Raw genomic sequence first — 16,057 nt, forward strand, 5'->3', positions numbered from 1 at the left:
ACGAGTAAGAAGACGAGCGCTCCGGACACTCTTAACATCCCACTTCAGCCCTAAAAGGGTCACCGGGTCATCTACAGAAAGGTGGCGAGTCGGTCCCAGGGCTCGTCCCGGCTGCCCAGCGCTCCGCCCGCACACTGGCCCCGTCCGGCGGGGGAGCCTTGCGCGTGGAGCCAGGGTGACAGCCCAGGTGACAGCCCGGCCAGCCGCACGCTCCTCCCGCCCCGGCCGCAGACCTGCACGGAGCCGCCGCAGCTCCCGCGCCCGGGCCGCTGCAGCCGCGCCCAAGCCCCGGGCCTCGGGCTCCTCCGCGCCGCCCGCCGCAAATCGAAATAGAAAAGCTCCCGCCAGAGCCGGCTCCCGTTGCCCGGGCCCCGGCCCGGAAGTGCTTCCGGCTCACCTGGCGCGGGCACAGTCTCCAAGATGGCGGCGGGGCAGGCGGGCCGGGGCACGTGGAGCCGGGGCACGTGGGCCCAAAGCCGCACCCCAGGGGCCGTGGGTTACAGGGACGGGCCGCGGCAGCAGCGGGGAGAGGGTGGGCGCCGTCGGACCCGCCTTGATCCTCTACCGAGACCAAGGCTTCCGCCTGGCGCGTGCGCAGTGTGTTCCGGATGCGCCAAGCCGCCCCAACCAGCTGCGGTCTAAGTCCCCCGACCCGGAGCCACGGGTAAGGAAACGCGAGCGCCCGTGGGCGGGGAGCCTGCGCTCTAAAGAGTCGGCCAGAGCGGAGTCCTCCACTTCTTAGGAAAGGGGAGGAAGCTCCTGGGCTCGCGTCCCAGGCCCGGCCCTCAAGGCATGCACCTGGCCCGCCCTTTGGTCCGCGGACCTCGCTTCCGGGAACCAAGGAACTGGGGCAGCCTTGGCCCTGCCGGATCCCACAGTCCCCGCCTGCCCGCCTGCCCCTTTGCTCGCTGGCCCCGCCCCACTCCTCCCTCCCCGCCCCACTCCTCCCTCCCCGCCCGCCCCTTTGCTCGCTGGCCCCGCCCCACTCCTCCCTCCCCGCCCGCCCCTTTGCTCGCTGGCCCCGCCCCACTCCTCCCTCCCCGCCCGCCCCTTTGCTCGCTGGCCCCGCCCCACTCTCCCTCCCCGTCCGCCCCTTTGCTCGCTGGCCCCGCCCCACTCCTCCTTCCCCGCCCGCCCCTTTACTCGCTGGCCCCGCCCCACTTCTCCCTCCCTGGCCTGGTCCCAGGATCAGCCTTGCAGGAGAATTCCACATTTTTTTTTCCCTTTACTGAGTTTAGAGAGAGAGAGAAACATCCATGAGAGAGAACATCCATTGGCTGCCTCCTGCATGCCCCCCCACTGGGGATCGATCAGGCCCACAACCTGGGCATGTGTCCTGAGCGGGAATTGAACTTGTGACCTCTTGGTGCAACCAAAGATCCACACTGGTGGGCCAGAATTCCACATCTTTTATTTTTTTTTTTTTTTATCCTCATCCAAGGACACTTTTTTATTCTTTGTTCAGATAGAGCAGGAGGGAGAGAGAGAGAGAGAAACATCGATGTGAAAGGGACACATCGAGTGGCTGCCACCCGCACGACCAGCCAGGGCCGGGGACAAACTGCAACTGAGGTACGTGCCCTTAGCGGGAACCGAACCCGGGTCTCTCCGGACCGCAGGCCGACGCTCTAACCGCTGAGCCAAACCGGCCAGGGCCACATCTTTTAGGTAAATACTACTTCCTGCGCCAGATGGAGCTCAATTTCTGCCCCACCCACCCCTACCTTGATTGTGGGATATGCTTCCAAAGAGTGCAGAGCAGCATGGGGGAAGTGCCTACAGTGGAGAAACCTGGCAAGCAGTACCTGGTCAGGTGATGAGGGTTAAAATCGTCAGTAATGAATTATGGGGATGGCATGCCCGGGATATAGAGAGGATACTTCACCTCTGTGCTCTTCCTCCTCAGAACCCCATAACCCCAGTTCTTCCTGGAGAAGAACATCAGACAAATCCAAAACACCTGATCAGTACTCCTAAAATCTGTCAAAGGTCATGAAACACAAGTAAACTGAGAATCTGTCATACACCAGAGAAAACTAAAGAGACGTGACAGTTAAATGCAATGTCATACTCTATAGAGAATCCTGAACTAGAAAAAGATATTAGGGGGAAAGCTAGTAAAATTCTAATAAAGCATGGAGCTTAGTTATTGCTACTGTTCCAATGTTAGTTTCTTAGTTGTGACAAATGAACTGTCAAAGTAAGATTGTTAATAGTAAGGGAAATTTGATGAGGGGTGTACTGGAATTCTCTTTATTGCATTTGCATCTTTTCAGTAAATCTATTCTAAAATTAAAAGTTTACTGAAAAGGGGGGTGGGCTGGAAATAGATGGTTCTGTGGTAGACAGACAGACATGAACAGAGCAAGGAAGATGGGCCAGACAACTGGTAGAGCAAGCATTGGGAATAAGTATTATTAACCAGGACCTCACCCCTAAGGCATCCTTTCCTCCCCTAGAACTTCAGTCATGCAGGTCAGATTCTCCCTGACCTTTTCTCCCCTGCCATGTGGCTAATCATGTGTAGACCCCAACCCACAGAGGAGAACAAGGGGCTGGAGGAAAGCCCCATCTGACTTCCATACAAGGACAGAAGACAACCTGACAGGTCCCCACAGATAAAGAAGAAAGCATTAACCACCACCACCCCCACGTTAAAAGGAGCCCTAGCCCACACCCTAGGGCAGCTCTTTGAACTGCCCCCTCGAAATGTCCCTTTGAGTATACTTTCTGTTTTCTTGCTTAATAAATCTACATTCAAGAGTTTGAGTCTTGGCTCTGAATCATTCTCCTAACCAGAACTCAAGTACCGAGGTCTACTTTCACTATTTACAGTTTCAAATTTGGACTGAAGAATCAGTGCTGTCCTCAAAAATCAAAGCTCTTTCTAGTTTTCCACACAGTACACTCCTTAGGGAGTTAGTATTGACTTTTTAGTTTGTTCCCTCATGGTCTCAATATAGTTGCTATAACTCCAGTCATCACATTCTCACACAAATACTTTCAAAACAGGAAGAAAGGGAGCAGACAAAATGGGTGTTTTCCTTTTATGAGGAAGGGAGATAATGTATACTCCCATTTTCTAGGTAGGAATTGACAACGATTCTCTCCTTTACCAAATCCTAGCCAGGCTCTCCTGAGCCTTCATTTCAACGAGGCATCAACCTTGGCCTGTACAATCTGCAGACTCAGCATGAATGATTCCATCAACTCCATCCTCCCACATTAAAGACTCAAACAAACACTAACATCGTTTCTGACAGCTCAAGGCCTGCTTCCCTAGGATGACCCTACTCCCTTTTAAGGAGCTCAAGGCTGCCAAAAGAATGTACTCATTGTTTTAGACAACACTTGATGGCAGGCCCTTTACCACCCTTTCTTAGAGCATTTACTAAAAACACTTGCACTGTGAAAATCCTTGCCCTGTGCATTTGAGATATTATGTATCTCTTACAACTCAGGAGTGTCTTTTTCAAAGACCTGAAAGCTGTTCTTTTGAAATGTAATTATCAGAAAGGACAGGGTCTCTGTCTCCCAGTTTCTGTGTAGCCACACTGCTGGCCTAATCAGCATTTACACTGATTAGGAATTTTTCACTTCCTTGACTGTACTCAAGCCCCTCTGGTCCCCCTCCCTCCTCCCTTACTCTCCCTTTAAAATGCCTTGTGTACAAATCCAAGTTGAGTTCAGTGCATGCTGGATCCTCTTCCCTATCGCAGTAGTATACTACTGATTCAAATCCGTCCTTGCAACTTTAGTGTCCAGCTTTACCTCTGACAACGTTAAGTAAGTTGTTTTGAGTTACTTATCTACTAACAGCTCAGCCACAGTGTGATTCCCATACTCAAAGTCCATGCTCTACCCCCTGTAGGAAGATTTACTGAACACCCTACACAAACTGTAAGAAGCAAAGCCAGTGTCAAGTTGAGTTTTCTGAGGATAAATAATCATGGGCAAGGGAAGACCCTGAGACCTTAATAACTTCTATAACAATACTGTTTTCCAACACCTATTTTAAAACACCATGGAACTGTGTACTTTAGGACAAGTGAAATAACTGCCTCGAGCCAGTGGATAATAAAGATGAGAGTTTATTCCATAGGTTAATAGAAGTGATGTGATAAAATTCTTTCTCCATACATCAACCAGGATGATCTCAGACTTGAATCTCACAGCTTAAGGATCATCTTCTAAATTAGCCATTAGCAGTAATAACAGAGATCTGAGGCCTCCACTTTTTCTCTCTTGTTGTATTTTGAAAGTTGTTCAGAACCCAGGCAAAGTGTTAGGTGTGGGGAGTGGGAGGGTGTCAAACACAGCCCCAGGATTCAGACCCAGATTCAACAGGAAAAAAGATATAAAATCAGCCAAGTAGAGCTTAATTCACTGGCTTTAAATGAGCATGCTTTTCAAAATAAATCTTCAAAATGGTCCCCATAGATCTGTCAGTACTTTTGTGTTTCTTCCTGTTCCCATGCTAACAATTTTCCCACATGAAACAAAATATACATTTTAATTAAGTTTTCTTATACTTGTTTTATGGTTTTATAAAACAATACAGTGATACCTCGGTTCTCGAACATAATTCGTTCCAGGAGGACGGTCGAGAACCAAATTGTTCGAGAACCGAAGCAATGAAACCCAATAGGAAATAATGGAAACTGAATTAATTCGTTCCAAGCCCCAGAAAATGCCTATTTACTGGCCTAATTTGTATATAATATGTAGAAAAACATAAGTCTCAACAAGAAATAAAAGTGTACAGTGTGTCTAAGGGTTAAATTCAGTGTAAAGCGTGACTCTCTCCACAAAGCGTGACTCTCTCTCTGCACTCACACTGATGATGCGAGCAAGGCGCGCGGGGCCGAATGAACGCCATTCGGCTCAACTCGGCTCATCTCGGAAGTTCGAGTTCCAAATATTTGTTCGGATTCCAAGACAAAAGTTTCTCGAATCTCCTGGTCGAATACCGATTTGGTCGAAAGTCAAGGCGTTCGAGAACCGAGGTATCACTGTAATTTAGAAAGTGAGAAAGCATTTTTTTCTCTCGAAATTAATTGGGGTATATTGCGAATATCACTTTTCTTTCTAATTATTACTCCCTTTCCCTATTATCATTATTGGAATAGTTCTTCCTTTCCCCCATTAATTGTTAATGCCACTTACATCATATGCTGAATTCTTATTACTGTGTGATATTTTATATATTGTATTTTCTGGAGCATCCTGCCCTCCTGACCTGTCAATTTTTGTGTTGCTACCACTAATAACATGATAAATAAATCAGGCTGAAGATCTTGATTCGTGGCACTCATAGAATACGCCTTTTGTTTTGTTTTTTAATCCTCACCTAAGGACATTTTTCCATTTTTGTTCAGATAGAGTCGGAGGGAGAGAGAGAGAGAAACATCGACGTGAAAGGGACACATTGAGTGGTTGCCACCCACAGAACCCAACCAGGGCCGGGGACAAACTGCAACCGAGGTACGTGCCCTTATCGGGAACCGAGCCCGGGTCTCTCTGGACCGCAGGCCGACGCTCCAACCGCTGAGCCAAACCAGCCAGGGCTAGAATATGTCTTTTGAAACAGCAGGCCCTTCACCGTGTGCTGTCCTTCTAACACTGGTTCACCCCAGCTATAGAAGAAAGTAACTAGTGGTGTGAAAGTAGTCCAACAAATGACAGACCAAGCATATACTTGGATAAGGGAGGAAATCCAAAGCAAAGCTCTTAAATTACACTAAGTGAAAATAAAAACCCTGCCAGGCCGGTATGGCTCAGTGGATTAAGCGTAGTCCCATGGACTGAGGGGTCCTGGTTCCATTCCCAGTCCCGTTCCCGGTCAGGGCACGTGCTCGGTTTCTGGCCGGATCCCCTGTAGGGGGCATGCAGGAGGCAGTTTATCTCTCACATCAATGTTTCTATCTTTCTCTCCCTTCCTTTCTCTCTAAAATATCAATAAAACATACTAAAAGCCCAGCCAGTGTGGCTCAGTGGTTGAGCGTCGACCCATGCACCAAGAGGTCACCAGTTCCATTCCTGGTCAGGACACCTGCCCAAGTTGTGGGCCAAATCCCCAGTGGGGGGCATGCAGGAGGCGGCCAATCGATGGTCTCGCTAATCAATGTTTCAATCTCTCGCTCCCTCGCCCTTCCTCTCTCTCTAAAATCAATAAAGAAAAAAATTTTAAAACATATTTAAAAAATAAATAAAAATTAAAACCCTAAAAGGCTATATACTGTATGACTCATCTATGTGACATTCTGAAACAGTAAAGTTTTTTTTTAATATGTTTTTATTGATTTTTTTAGAGAGATAGAAACATTGATGTGAGAGAGAAACATCAATCAGCTGCCTCCGGCACGCCCCCCACTGCGGATCGAGCCAGAAACTGGGGCACATGCCCTGACCTGTAATTGAACCACTCAGTCCATGGGATGATGCTCAATCCACTGAGCCTCACCAGCCTTGAGAAACAGTAAAATTTTAGAAATGTAGAACAGATTAGTGGTTGCCAGGAAATAGGGTTGGGAGTGGTGGGCAAGAGATAGTATGTTTGGTTATAAAAAAGCAACAGGAGAGATTCTTGTGCTGATGGAAATGTTTTATGTCTTGACAATAGTAGTGGATATACAAACCTGCACACGATAAATTTGTATAGCTCCAAATACACACACAAACACAAGTACAAGTAAAACAGGAAATTTGAATATGATTGGTGAATGGATTGTTTGGATGTCAACATTCTGATTGTGATATTGTACTACAGGTTTTTAAATTTTTTATTTATTGACTTGGGGGGCATCGATTTGTTGTTCCACTTATTTATGCATTCATTGGTTGATTCTCTTTTCTTTAATCCTCACCCGAGGACATTTTTTCCATTTTTGTTCAGGTAGAGTAGGAGGGAGAGAGAGGAAGAGAGAGAGAGAGAAATATCCACATGAAAGGGACACATCGAGTGGCCGCCTCCCACATGACTCCAACTGTGGCCGGGGACAAACTACAACAGAGGTACGTACGTACCCTTAGCGGGAACCGAACCTGGGTCTCTCTGGACCTCAGGCCAGTGCACCAACTGCTGAGCCAAACCGACCAGGGCCATTGGTTGATTCTTTCTTTTCTTTTTTTTTTTGGTGTTACGTGCCCCTAGCGGGAACTGAACCCAGGACTCTCTGGTCCGCAGGCTGACGCTCAACCGCTGAGCCAAACTGGCCAGGGCATTGGTTGATTCTTATATGTGCCCTGGCTATGAGGACAGGGCCCTAACCAACCGAGTGACCTGTAGTATAGTTTTGCAAAATGTTACCATTGAGGAAAACTGGGTGAAGTATAGGGAATCTCTGCATTATTTGTTACTACTACATGTGAACCTACAATTATCACCCAAGTTTTAATAAAATAAAGCAAAGCTCTTTTCCTGATGATTAGTTTTGGTTTTTTGCCACACCTACCTTGAAATTGCAACATAATTGGATTCTGCCTAAAGCATGCTTTTCTTCAGAGCTTTCTGCCCCAATTGAAATATATATCTGCACCGTCCAGTACAGGGCCACTAACACACGTGACTCTTGAGCCCTTGAAATGTGGCTAGTGCAACAGAGGAACTGACTTTTAAATTGTACTATTTTGATCAACATTGCACTTAGATGGCCACTTGTGGCTAGTGGCTCCAATAAGGGACAGCACAGAAATGAAACCTGACTTTATAGTCCCATTTCCTCTGTTGTAAGTACTAAATAGTAAGGAAGAACATTCATTTCCCACCACAACTAATTTGTGAACTTTTTGAGGATCCACTTCCTCACTTTAAAATGGGGATAATAAGCCCAGCCAGTGTTAGCTCAGTGGTTGAGCGTGGACCCATGTACCAAGAGATCACGGGTTTGATTCCCAGTTAGGGCACGTGCCCAGGTTGTGGGCCCGATCCTCAGCGGGGGCCATGCTGGAGGCAGTCAAACGTTCTCTCTCATTGATGTTTCTCTCTCTCTCTCCCCCTCCCTTCCTCTTTCTCTAAAATTAATAAAGAAAAATATTTAAAATAAAATAAATTGGAGATAATAAGATGCATCCTGATGAGTTATTCTGAGTGTGAGAAAGGGCTGCAAAGTCACCTGGCACCTGGCACCTGGCACCAAAGGATCTGGATACAGGTAACTTGACGACCTTGCAAGTATCTTGGGCAGTGATTTTCAACCTTTTTCATCTCAGGGCACATAAACTAATTACTAAAATTCTGTGACTCACCATAAGATATATTATTTGTTGATCTAACAAAAAAAATTAGATATAATTTTGATTCACATAGGATGACTATTGTGTTGGCTGTTGTGGTTTTTTGTTTCTGTTTTTTGACAATCAAGGAAAAGAGGTCAGTGCCCCTGACTAAATAATCAGGTATCGCATGTTTTAAAAATCCTTGCAGCATACCCCTGTGCCATGGCACAGAGGTTGAAAATCACTGGCCTAGGGAGTGGTCACCCTGTGACGATTTCGTCAACATTGCCCACTGTTATGAAAACCAGCCCAGGATAAGCCAGGACTTTGCTTTCACACACTTAGGGGACAAATCAACACGTGAGCCCTTGTCAGGTTCTCCCAGCTTATTCCACAAGTCCAGTTTCAAAGACTTTAGTCTTTTTTTTTTTTTTTTCTAGTCTTCGAGCTGCATTTTTTAAAGCACGGAAGGGGGGCGGGAAGGGGGCTGGATTCTTTACAAATGTTCCATTTCTCGGAGCGCAACTGTGTTGCCCGGTTAGGGGAATACAGTAGAGGAAAAACCTTTGGAGAACAAAGGGTAAGTGTTCCGTTTAAATGTAGTCACACGACCAACAGGAATAACTTTCCGCTGACAGAACAATAAACCTGCTAAGTCACGCTTATTTGTATTTTTCAGCACCCCTGGGAGGCGGGGGGGGGGCGGTCCACGCCCTGGGGGCGGGGCGGGGCGGGGCCTGCGCCTGCGCGCTCCACAAGGCGGCCCTGGGCTCCCGTCCAGCCTGTGCGCACGGGGCACGCTCCAGCCGCGCGCAGACGCTCAGAGCCTCGCGGGAGCTGTCGGCCCGCGCGCGGTTTGCCGTCCACAGCCCGGTCCGCTCTCAGCGCAAGTGGTTCACGGGCCCCCTGCCCAGCCATGTCCTGCACCCGTGTGGCGCTGGTGACCGGGGCCAACAAGGGCATCGGCTTCGCCATCACTAGGGACCTGTGCCGCCAGTTCTCTGGGGACGTGATCCTCACGGCGCGGGACGAGGCGCGGGGCCGGCAGGCGGTGCAGCAGCTGCAGGCCGAGGGCCTGAGCCCGCGCTTCCATCAGCTGGACATCGAAAGCCTGCAGAGCATCCGCGCCCTGCGCGACTTCCTGCGCAAGGAGTACGGGGGCTTGGACGTGCTGGTCAACAACGCGGGCATGGCCTTCAAAGGTAAAGGGTGGGTGGCCTCGGGGTGGGGGAGCTCACCCTCGAGCACCTCCAGCCAGGGCGGGCTGAACCGGTGGGAGAATCTCTAAGGTGTAATAAGGTGGGGCTCCTCGCACATAGGGGGTGCAGAACCACTCCCTCGGGAAGTAGGGGAGGTAGGGGACACGGGTGCCCATAGATCAAAGTACAAGAGAAGCTGGAATGTTTTCTGGCCAAAGGGCCTTTGTGTTTCCGTGGCACAGGTGCCTGGGAGTCTGTTCTAGGCTGTCACAGCTTCTCCCGGGTTAGCCTTTAAGGTAGTTGGGTGAATTTTTAATGGATTTTTACACAAACAAGAAAATTGCACAAACCGGTTCACAGAGATCCCATTATGCACCCTTCACCCAGCCACCTGGAATGGTGCCATCTTTTTTTTTTTTTTTTTTTTATCCTCACTCGAGGACATTTTTTTTTTTTTCCATATTTTGTTCAGATAGAGTGGGAGGGAGAGAGAGAGAAACATCAACATGAAAGGGACACATCGAGTGGCTGCCACCCACACAACCCAACCAGGGCCAGGGACAAACTGCAACCGAGGTATGTGCCCTTAGCAGGAACCGAACCCGGGTCTCTGGACCGCAGGCCGTCGCTCTAACCGCTGAGCCAAACCGGCCAGGGCTGGAATGGTACCCTCTTAAACACCATAGAACATCTTGGAACAAGATAATGGTCATTGCACAGTGCTATTCCTAGGAGCCAATTGAACACAAAGTTCCTATCTTATATCATTCTATGGAATTTTACCACATGCCTATTTCTTTTCCCTCCTCTCCTGAAAGTGAATGATCCCACACCGTTTCACATTCAAGCAGAAGTGACGATGAAAACAAACTTTTTTGGCACCCGAGATGTCTGCACGGAGCTCCTGCCTCTCATGAAACCCCACGGTGAGTGTGATGAGCCCTTGCTGGCCTGTTTCTGGCAAGACCTGGTCCTGCCTACTTCTGATCTCACCTCCAGGCCCCTGCTCCCGCTCCCTACTGAGCTACACCGCCTCCTTGTGTCCGCCAGGACAGGTGCCCTTCAGCCTCAGGACTCGGTGCACACTTGTCCAGTGCTCACCGGTGCTCTGTCCAGCGGGTCTCTGCACAGCTGCCGCTTTCTCCCCCCGCAGGTCTTTCTTCAGAAGTCTCCTCAGAGAGGCCGTCATTGCCCAGGCCCCTCACAGGTCGGAGTTCCCCGAGGATCCCATGCCGTACCTTTCCCTCTCCCTCCCCCTCCGTCTGAGTGACCTTACTCAGGTAGTGGAGCCTTCATTACCACCAGCTCATCAGGCCCCTGAAATCTTCTGCATCTGATCACATGGGCTTTCCTTTTTACTCGACTGATATAGTGTGTTACATTCATTAGTTTCCAGGTACATATCTGAGATAAATACCACTTGGTTTTTTGTTTTTTTTAAATCCTCATCCGAGGACATTTTTCCATTTTTTGTACAGACAGAGTGGGAGGGAGAGAGAGGAAGAGAGAGAGAGGGAAACATCGATGTGAAACGGACACATCGAGTGGCTGCCACCCGCACGACCAACCAAGGCCGGGGACAAACTGCAACCGAGGTACATGCCCTTAGCGGGAACCGAACCCGGGCCTCTCCGGACCGCGGGCGGACGCTCTAACCGCTGAGCCAAACCGGCCAGGGCTACCACTTGGTTTTTATAGGTTCAGGAGGTCCTCAAGACCACCCTCAGGTTCAAGAATCACTACAAGGACTCAGAACTCAGGAAAGCTGTTATACTCAAAATTAGAGTGGATTAGAGGAAATAGAGAGGGATTCAAATCTACAGTGGGGACACTCATCAGAAAAGACCAGGCATGGGGCTCCCAGCTGTCCTGTCCCAGTGGAATCCTGCAGACACAACCTTGTGTGACAATGTACACAGAGTACTGCCAACCAGGGAAGCTCACCCAAGCCTTGATTTCAGGTGTTTTTGTTGAGGGTTGGTCACATAGACATGGCCCACTGTTCTCTTGGCTGACCTTACTCTCCAGCCCCACCAGAGGTCCAGCTAAGACCAGGTAGACTCACCGTAATCATATTGTTAGCATACATTGTGTAGCCTGACTCTAAACCCCCAAGTAAACAAGTACAGTCTTAGGCAAGACAGTCCAAGGGTTTTAAGATTATCCCCAGGGGCCCTGGGCAGAGGGCCAAACCTTGCTGTGGCCAAGCCTAACCCTTTATTTCCACAGGCCACCTCCTGGACCCCTGCCAAGGCTCTCTTCCAGCAGAAGGATCACTGAGTATATATACTTCATATAAAATTTACTTAACAGATACGGACATAGGACCAGAAGTATGCCTAACATTTGGAGGAGCCAGTGTGGGGTAAGAAGAGAGCGAAAGGGATAGATAGTCCATCCTGTAAAGCTACTACATACATTTTCACGTTTTTGTCCCCGTTTGATTCCCCTTGATTAACTGCCATTTATACTATACCTAGCGCACAACTATTTTGCAGAACTATTTAGTATTGTTAAGAGATAAATTGAAGCATACCAAAAACTTTAAAGTTTATTTGAGAAGAAACTATTTGCATTGGGAAACACCAAACCGGAGTGCTTAGGAATGTTCCCCTGACAGGTGCTTGGAAAGAGACTGTTGTAGAGAAAAGGCAGAAGCAAATTAAGGAAATTATTGATTGGCTATAGCTTCATCCTAGTTGTCTGTTGGTGATTGATGGTCCTTAGGTTTCAGTTTTATAACCTTGAGCCAATTACAGGCTTAGATTTGGTTTGCTTATTTAGGCAACCATGATATTAGAGTCATCACAATCTAGTGGCCTCCTTGTTTCATTAATTTAACAGTACAGACATTAGCAGATGGCCGCCCTGGTCGGTTTGGCTCAGCGGTTGGAGCGTCGGCCTGCGGTCCAGAGAGACCCAGGTTCGGTTCCCGCTAAGGGCACGTACCTCGGTTGCAGTTTGTCCCCGGCCCTGGTTGGTCGTGCGGGTGGCAGCCACTCGATGTGTCCCTTCACATCGATGTTTCTCTCTCTCTCTCTTCCTCTCTCTCCCTCCCGCTCTATCTGAACAAAAATGGAAAAATGTCCTTGGGTGAGGATTAAAAAAAAAAGCCCTGGCCCGTTTTGCTCAGCGGTTAGAGCGTCAGCCTGCGGTCCACAGCAGATGGCCAGCTAAGTCCAATTCCTCATTAGGCTAGTCATTTTCCATCAGTATTACATCCTGAGGAGACTTTAACACAATCTCCCAAAACATTTGATCACTGATACGAGTATCATCATGTAACTCATTTACATATGGTAATTGGATATTAACAACAAGGGCAGTGTTACACCATATTACAGTACAGTTGTACATGTAACCTGGAAAGTAAGAATCAAGAGATGCACATTCTTTGCCGGGCTGGTGTGGTTCAGTGGTTGAGCCTCGACCAATACACCAAGAGGTCGCTGGTTTGATTCCTGGTCAGGGCACATGCCCAGGTTGTGGGCCTGATCCCCAGTAGGGGGCATGCAGGAGGCGGCCAATCGATGTTCTCTCTCATCGGTGTTTCTGTCTCTCCCTTTCCCTTCTCTCTCTCTAAAACCAATAAAAAGAAAATAATTTTTTTATAGAAAGAGAGATGCACATTCTTAGAGTGCCACTCAGTCATTAACATTGATGAACTACAGTTCATCACCGTTTCATGCGACCCAATCTCCCAGACCCATGCCACTCAGGTGCACAGGCTCTCTTTCTATATGTCAGGTCCCAAAAGCAGGAGTGGTCTTGGCAACACATGGCTTCACCCTTTCTAGCACCCAGTATCATTGAGTCAAGAGACAGTATCATCTCTAGAGGCACCAATGTGATGTTGGGTGTCTCTTGTTGCATGACCCATTGTATTCATTCCTTTACCCTCAGCCATCATTTCTGCTTCTCCCCATTTATCATTGACTTTTACCCAAACTTTTTCCCCTTCCAGAGGGACACGGAGTTCAGCCCCTGTGCCGATCCTGATCGCCTGCGGGGATGCTAGTCTAACGCACGCCCTCCCTCCAGCCCACTGCCGTTCATGTAGGGTAGGGCTGCGCAGGTCCAGAAACAGCGGGCTGTCTCCACCACCCGGCTGGACAGCTGCACTCACTGCCACTCCCATCTGCCAGGTGGGGCGAAGGCACAGTCCACGCCATCAGGCCCCTAGGAATTCTCACCGAAAAGTTTAAACCTACAGTTACAGTTTCTCGCTTAAGAATTTCTTGCAGTCACAGTCCTGGTCCCAGGACCACAGTATCAGGTAGGAGAAAAGAAAGATGAGGTGATATGAGGGAGAGCTGTACAGTCACCCCAGCATCCTCCCAGCTCCTCTCCCCCCCACCCCCAGAAACAAGCATCTCTCCACCTGGGAATCTCCCTTGGCGACCCCCCCTCGTGTTGAGGGTGAGCACATGCTTGTGAGTGTGTGCGAGCCAGCTCCTCATACCTTTGTCTCCTTGTGTTTGAACCAACCAGTGTTTCAATTGCCCATTCCCGCTCTCTGTCCGACTGTTACTCTGAGCACGAAGGTGTGTTGCTTGGTCTGTAGATGAAGCCTGTCAGTCCAAATGGGTGCAGTATCTTCTGATCTCGTAGGCACTGCCTGGTCCGGAGACTGTGGCTCATCTTCTCTGGTTACTGCCTTCAAACAAACTTGCAAACTTGGTGCAGGGCCTTCCCCTCAGGGAAGCGCTCCCATAACCACCTGCGGTCTGTCTCTCACTGGCAGATAGAATGGTCCTCGGAGAGTGCAAGGGTCATATGTCAACAGTTACCCCAGTCCCACCTCTGCATCACTGCAGCTGCCCACTTCCACTGTATCAGCTGCTCCCAAGCTGATGGATCTGAACACAGAGACAACAACATGTAGTTCGGCCCAGCGAACTGATTTGTTTTTACCTCCCTCAATCAGAGCAGCCGCCTTCCAAACAGGATGTTTTTCGTTAACTTAGAACTGCTCTTTTTATGGCCATAGACACCTCTTCACAGAGCCCTGCACCGGTGACTGAAAGATCCTCAGGTGTTCCCAGAAGTGGGCTTAGGGACAGGAGGCTGTGTCCGAAATGCAGTGAGTACCTCCATACGTCCCACTGAGCATGTTCCCGTACAAACCACCTGCATTTCCTCATGGAACTCGGCACAGCCCTCCCCACGAAAACCTCTCTGACACCGTCTGAGACATGATGGGCTGACAGGTGTCTACACTCTGCCCTTCCTTCGCTCACAGAGAGAGTCTTCATCACTATTCACAGCACACTGGGGGCTTCTTGGATGGAGATTCCTGGTCCGTAATCCCCGCAAGCGGGGCACTCGTCCTTCTGGTGCATGCTTTTCTCCATAATGATTTATGTTGCATTTCAGGCAGAGTGGTGAATGTGTCCAGCATGGTGAGTCTCAGGGCCCTGAAAAATTGCAGCCCAGAACTGCAGCAGAAGTTTCGGAGTGACACCATCAGCGAGGAGGAGCTGGTGGGGCTCATGAACAAGTTCGTGGAAGATACAAGGACCGGAGCGCACCAGAAGGAGGGCTGGCCTAACACCGCCTACGGAGTCACGAAAATCGGCGTCACGGTCCTGTCCAGAATCCATGCCAGGAACCTGAGTGAGCACAGGAAAGGGGACAAGATCCTTCTGAATGCCTGCTGTCCGGGGTGGGTGAGGACCGACATGGCTGGACCCAAAGCCACCAAAAGCCCAGAAGAAGGAGCAGAGACCCCTGTGTTCTTGGCCCTTTTGCCCCCAGATGCTGAGGGGCCTCACGGACAGTTTGTTATGGAGAAAAAGGTTGAACAGTGGTGAGCTCACCTCATAGCTCCCTCCATGGGCCCTGTAACTTTACCTGTTCTGAATTGACCAAAAGGCCGTGTACACTGTCAAATAATTTCTATTCAAAAAAATATATATATATCAAAATATCTTTATAAAGCATTCAGTTTGAGTTGGCTACTAATTCTGGGAGTGGTGATGTCTTCTGTGACACGTGGGGAGAAAGTGGGGTGAGAGTAATGAGTGAAAATGGGCAGGTGAGTATAGGATTCTTTCTACAGGGGCATCATGCGTATTGTTTACGTGCTCAACTCGCTCAGGAATCTGATGGACCGAAAAGTTCAGTCAAGGGAGGGACAGTATGACTGAGCCGGCAAACATTCTAGAAAGAGCCAGACTATATATTTTCAGCCTCAAGGTAACAGTTTGTCAGAAGCACTCAGATCGGCTTTTGTAGCGTGAGAGTAGTCACACGCAGTTTCTCAGCAGTGGGTGGGGTGGGGCTTATAGATCTCTGTGAACTGTGACCTAGGACTGCAAGCAAACAGGAATTATGTAACCATGAAATACACATGTGATCCCTGGCTTGGCACATAGTAAGAGCTTCATAAACTCTCCCTCCCGCTTGGGGGCACTGTGGGCATGCTCAGAGGGAGGAGCTCCGCCCACACGGAAAGTAATCGCAGGACCTATTTCTTTAGTTCTGTCTTGATTTCTCTCAAGAAAGAAAGGGAATCTATGTCCTCAGAAGCCATTACCCTGTCTAACTCTTTCGTTGTGTTTTAGGAAAAAGCCAATGTCCCCTTTCTGGTGGATGATGGGCCCAAGCCAAAAACATGACCTTGGCACAACTCTCACCTT

The 16,057-nt window shown here is 49.1% G+C and overlaps 1 protein-coding gene across 2 annotated transcripts; it reads left to right on the top strand.

The window, feature by feature from the left end:
• The first annotated feature begins 9,025 nt into the window (after positions 1-9,025).
• LOC118617249 (carbonyl reductase [NADPH] 1) lies at positions 9,026-15,302 on the top strand. Of its 2 annotated transcripts, XM_036243046.1 has the most exons (4): positions 9,026-9,419; positions 10,235-10,342; positions 14,407-14,499; positions 14,793-15,302. In XM_036243046.1, exons 1-4 carry the CDS (start codon positions 9,134-9,136, stop codon positions 15,227-15,229), a joined length of 924 nt encoding a protein of 307 aa, XP_036098939.1. In that variant the 5' UTR covers positions 9,026-9,133; the 3' UTR covers positions 15,230-15,302. The 2 variants fall into 2 exon arrangements, with proteins under 2 accessions (XP_036098939.1, XP_036098940.1); XM_036243047.1 differs by lacking the exon at positions 14,407-14,499.
• Positions 15,303-16,057: the final 755 nt, after the last annotated feature.

This window comes from Molossus molossus, unplaced genomic scaffold (assembly GCF_014108415.1).
Source record: "Molossus molossus isolate mMolMol1 unplaced genomic scaffold, mMolMol1.p scaffold_m16_p_5, whole genome shotgun sequence".
NCBI classification, from domain to species: Eukaryota; Metazoa; Chordata; class Mammalia; order Chiroptera; family Molossidae; genus Molossus; species Molossus molossus.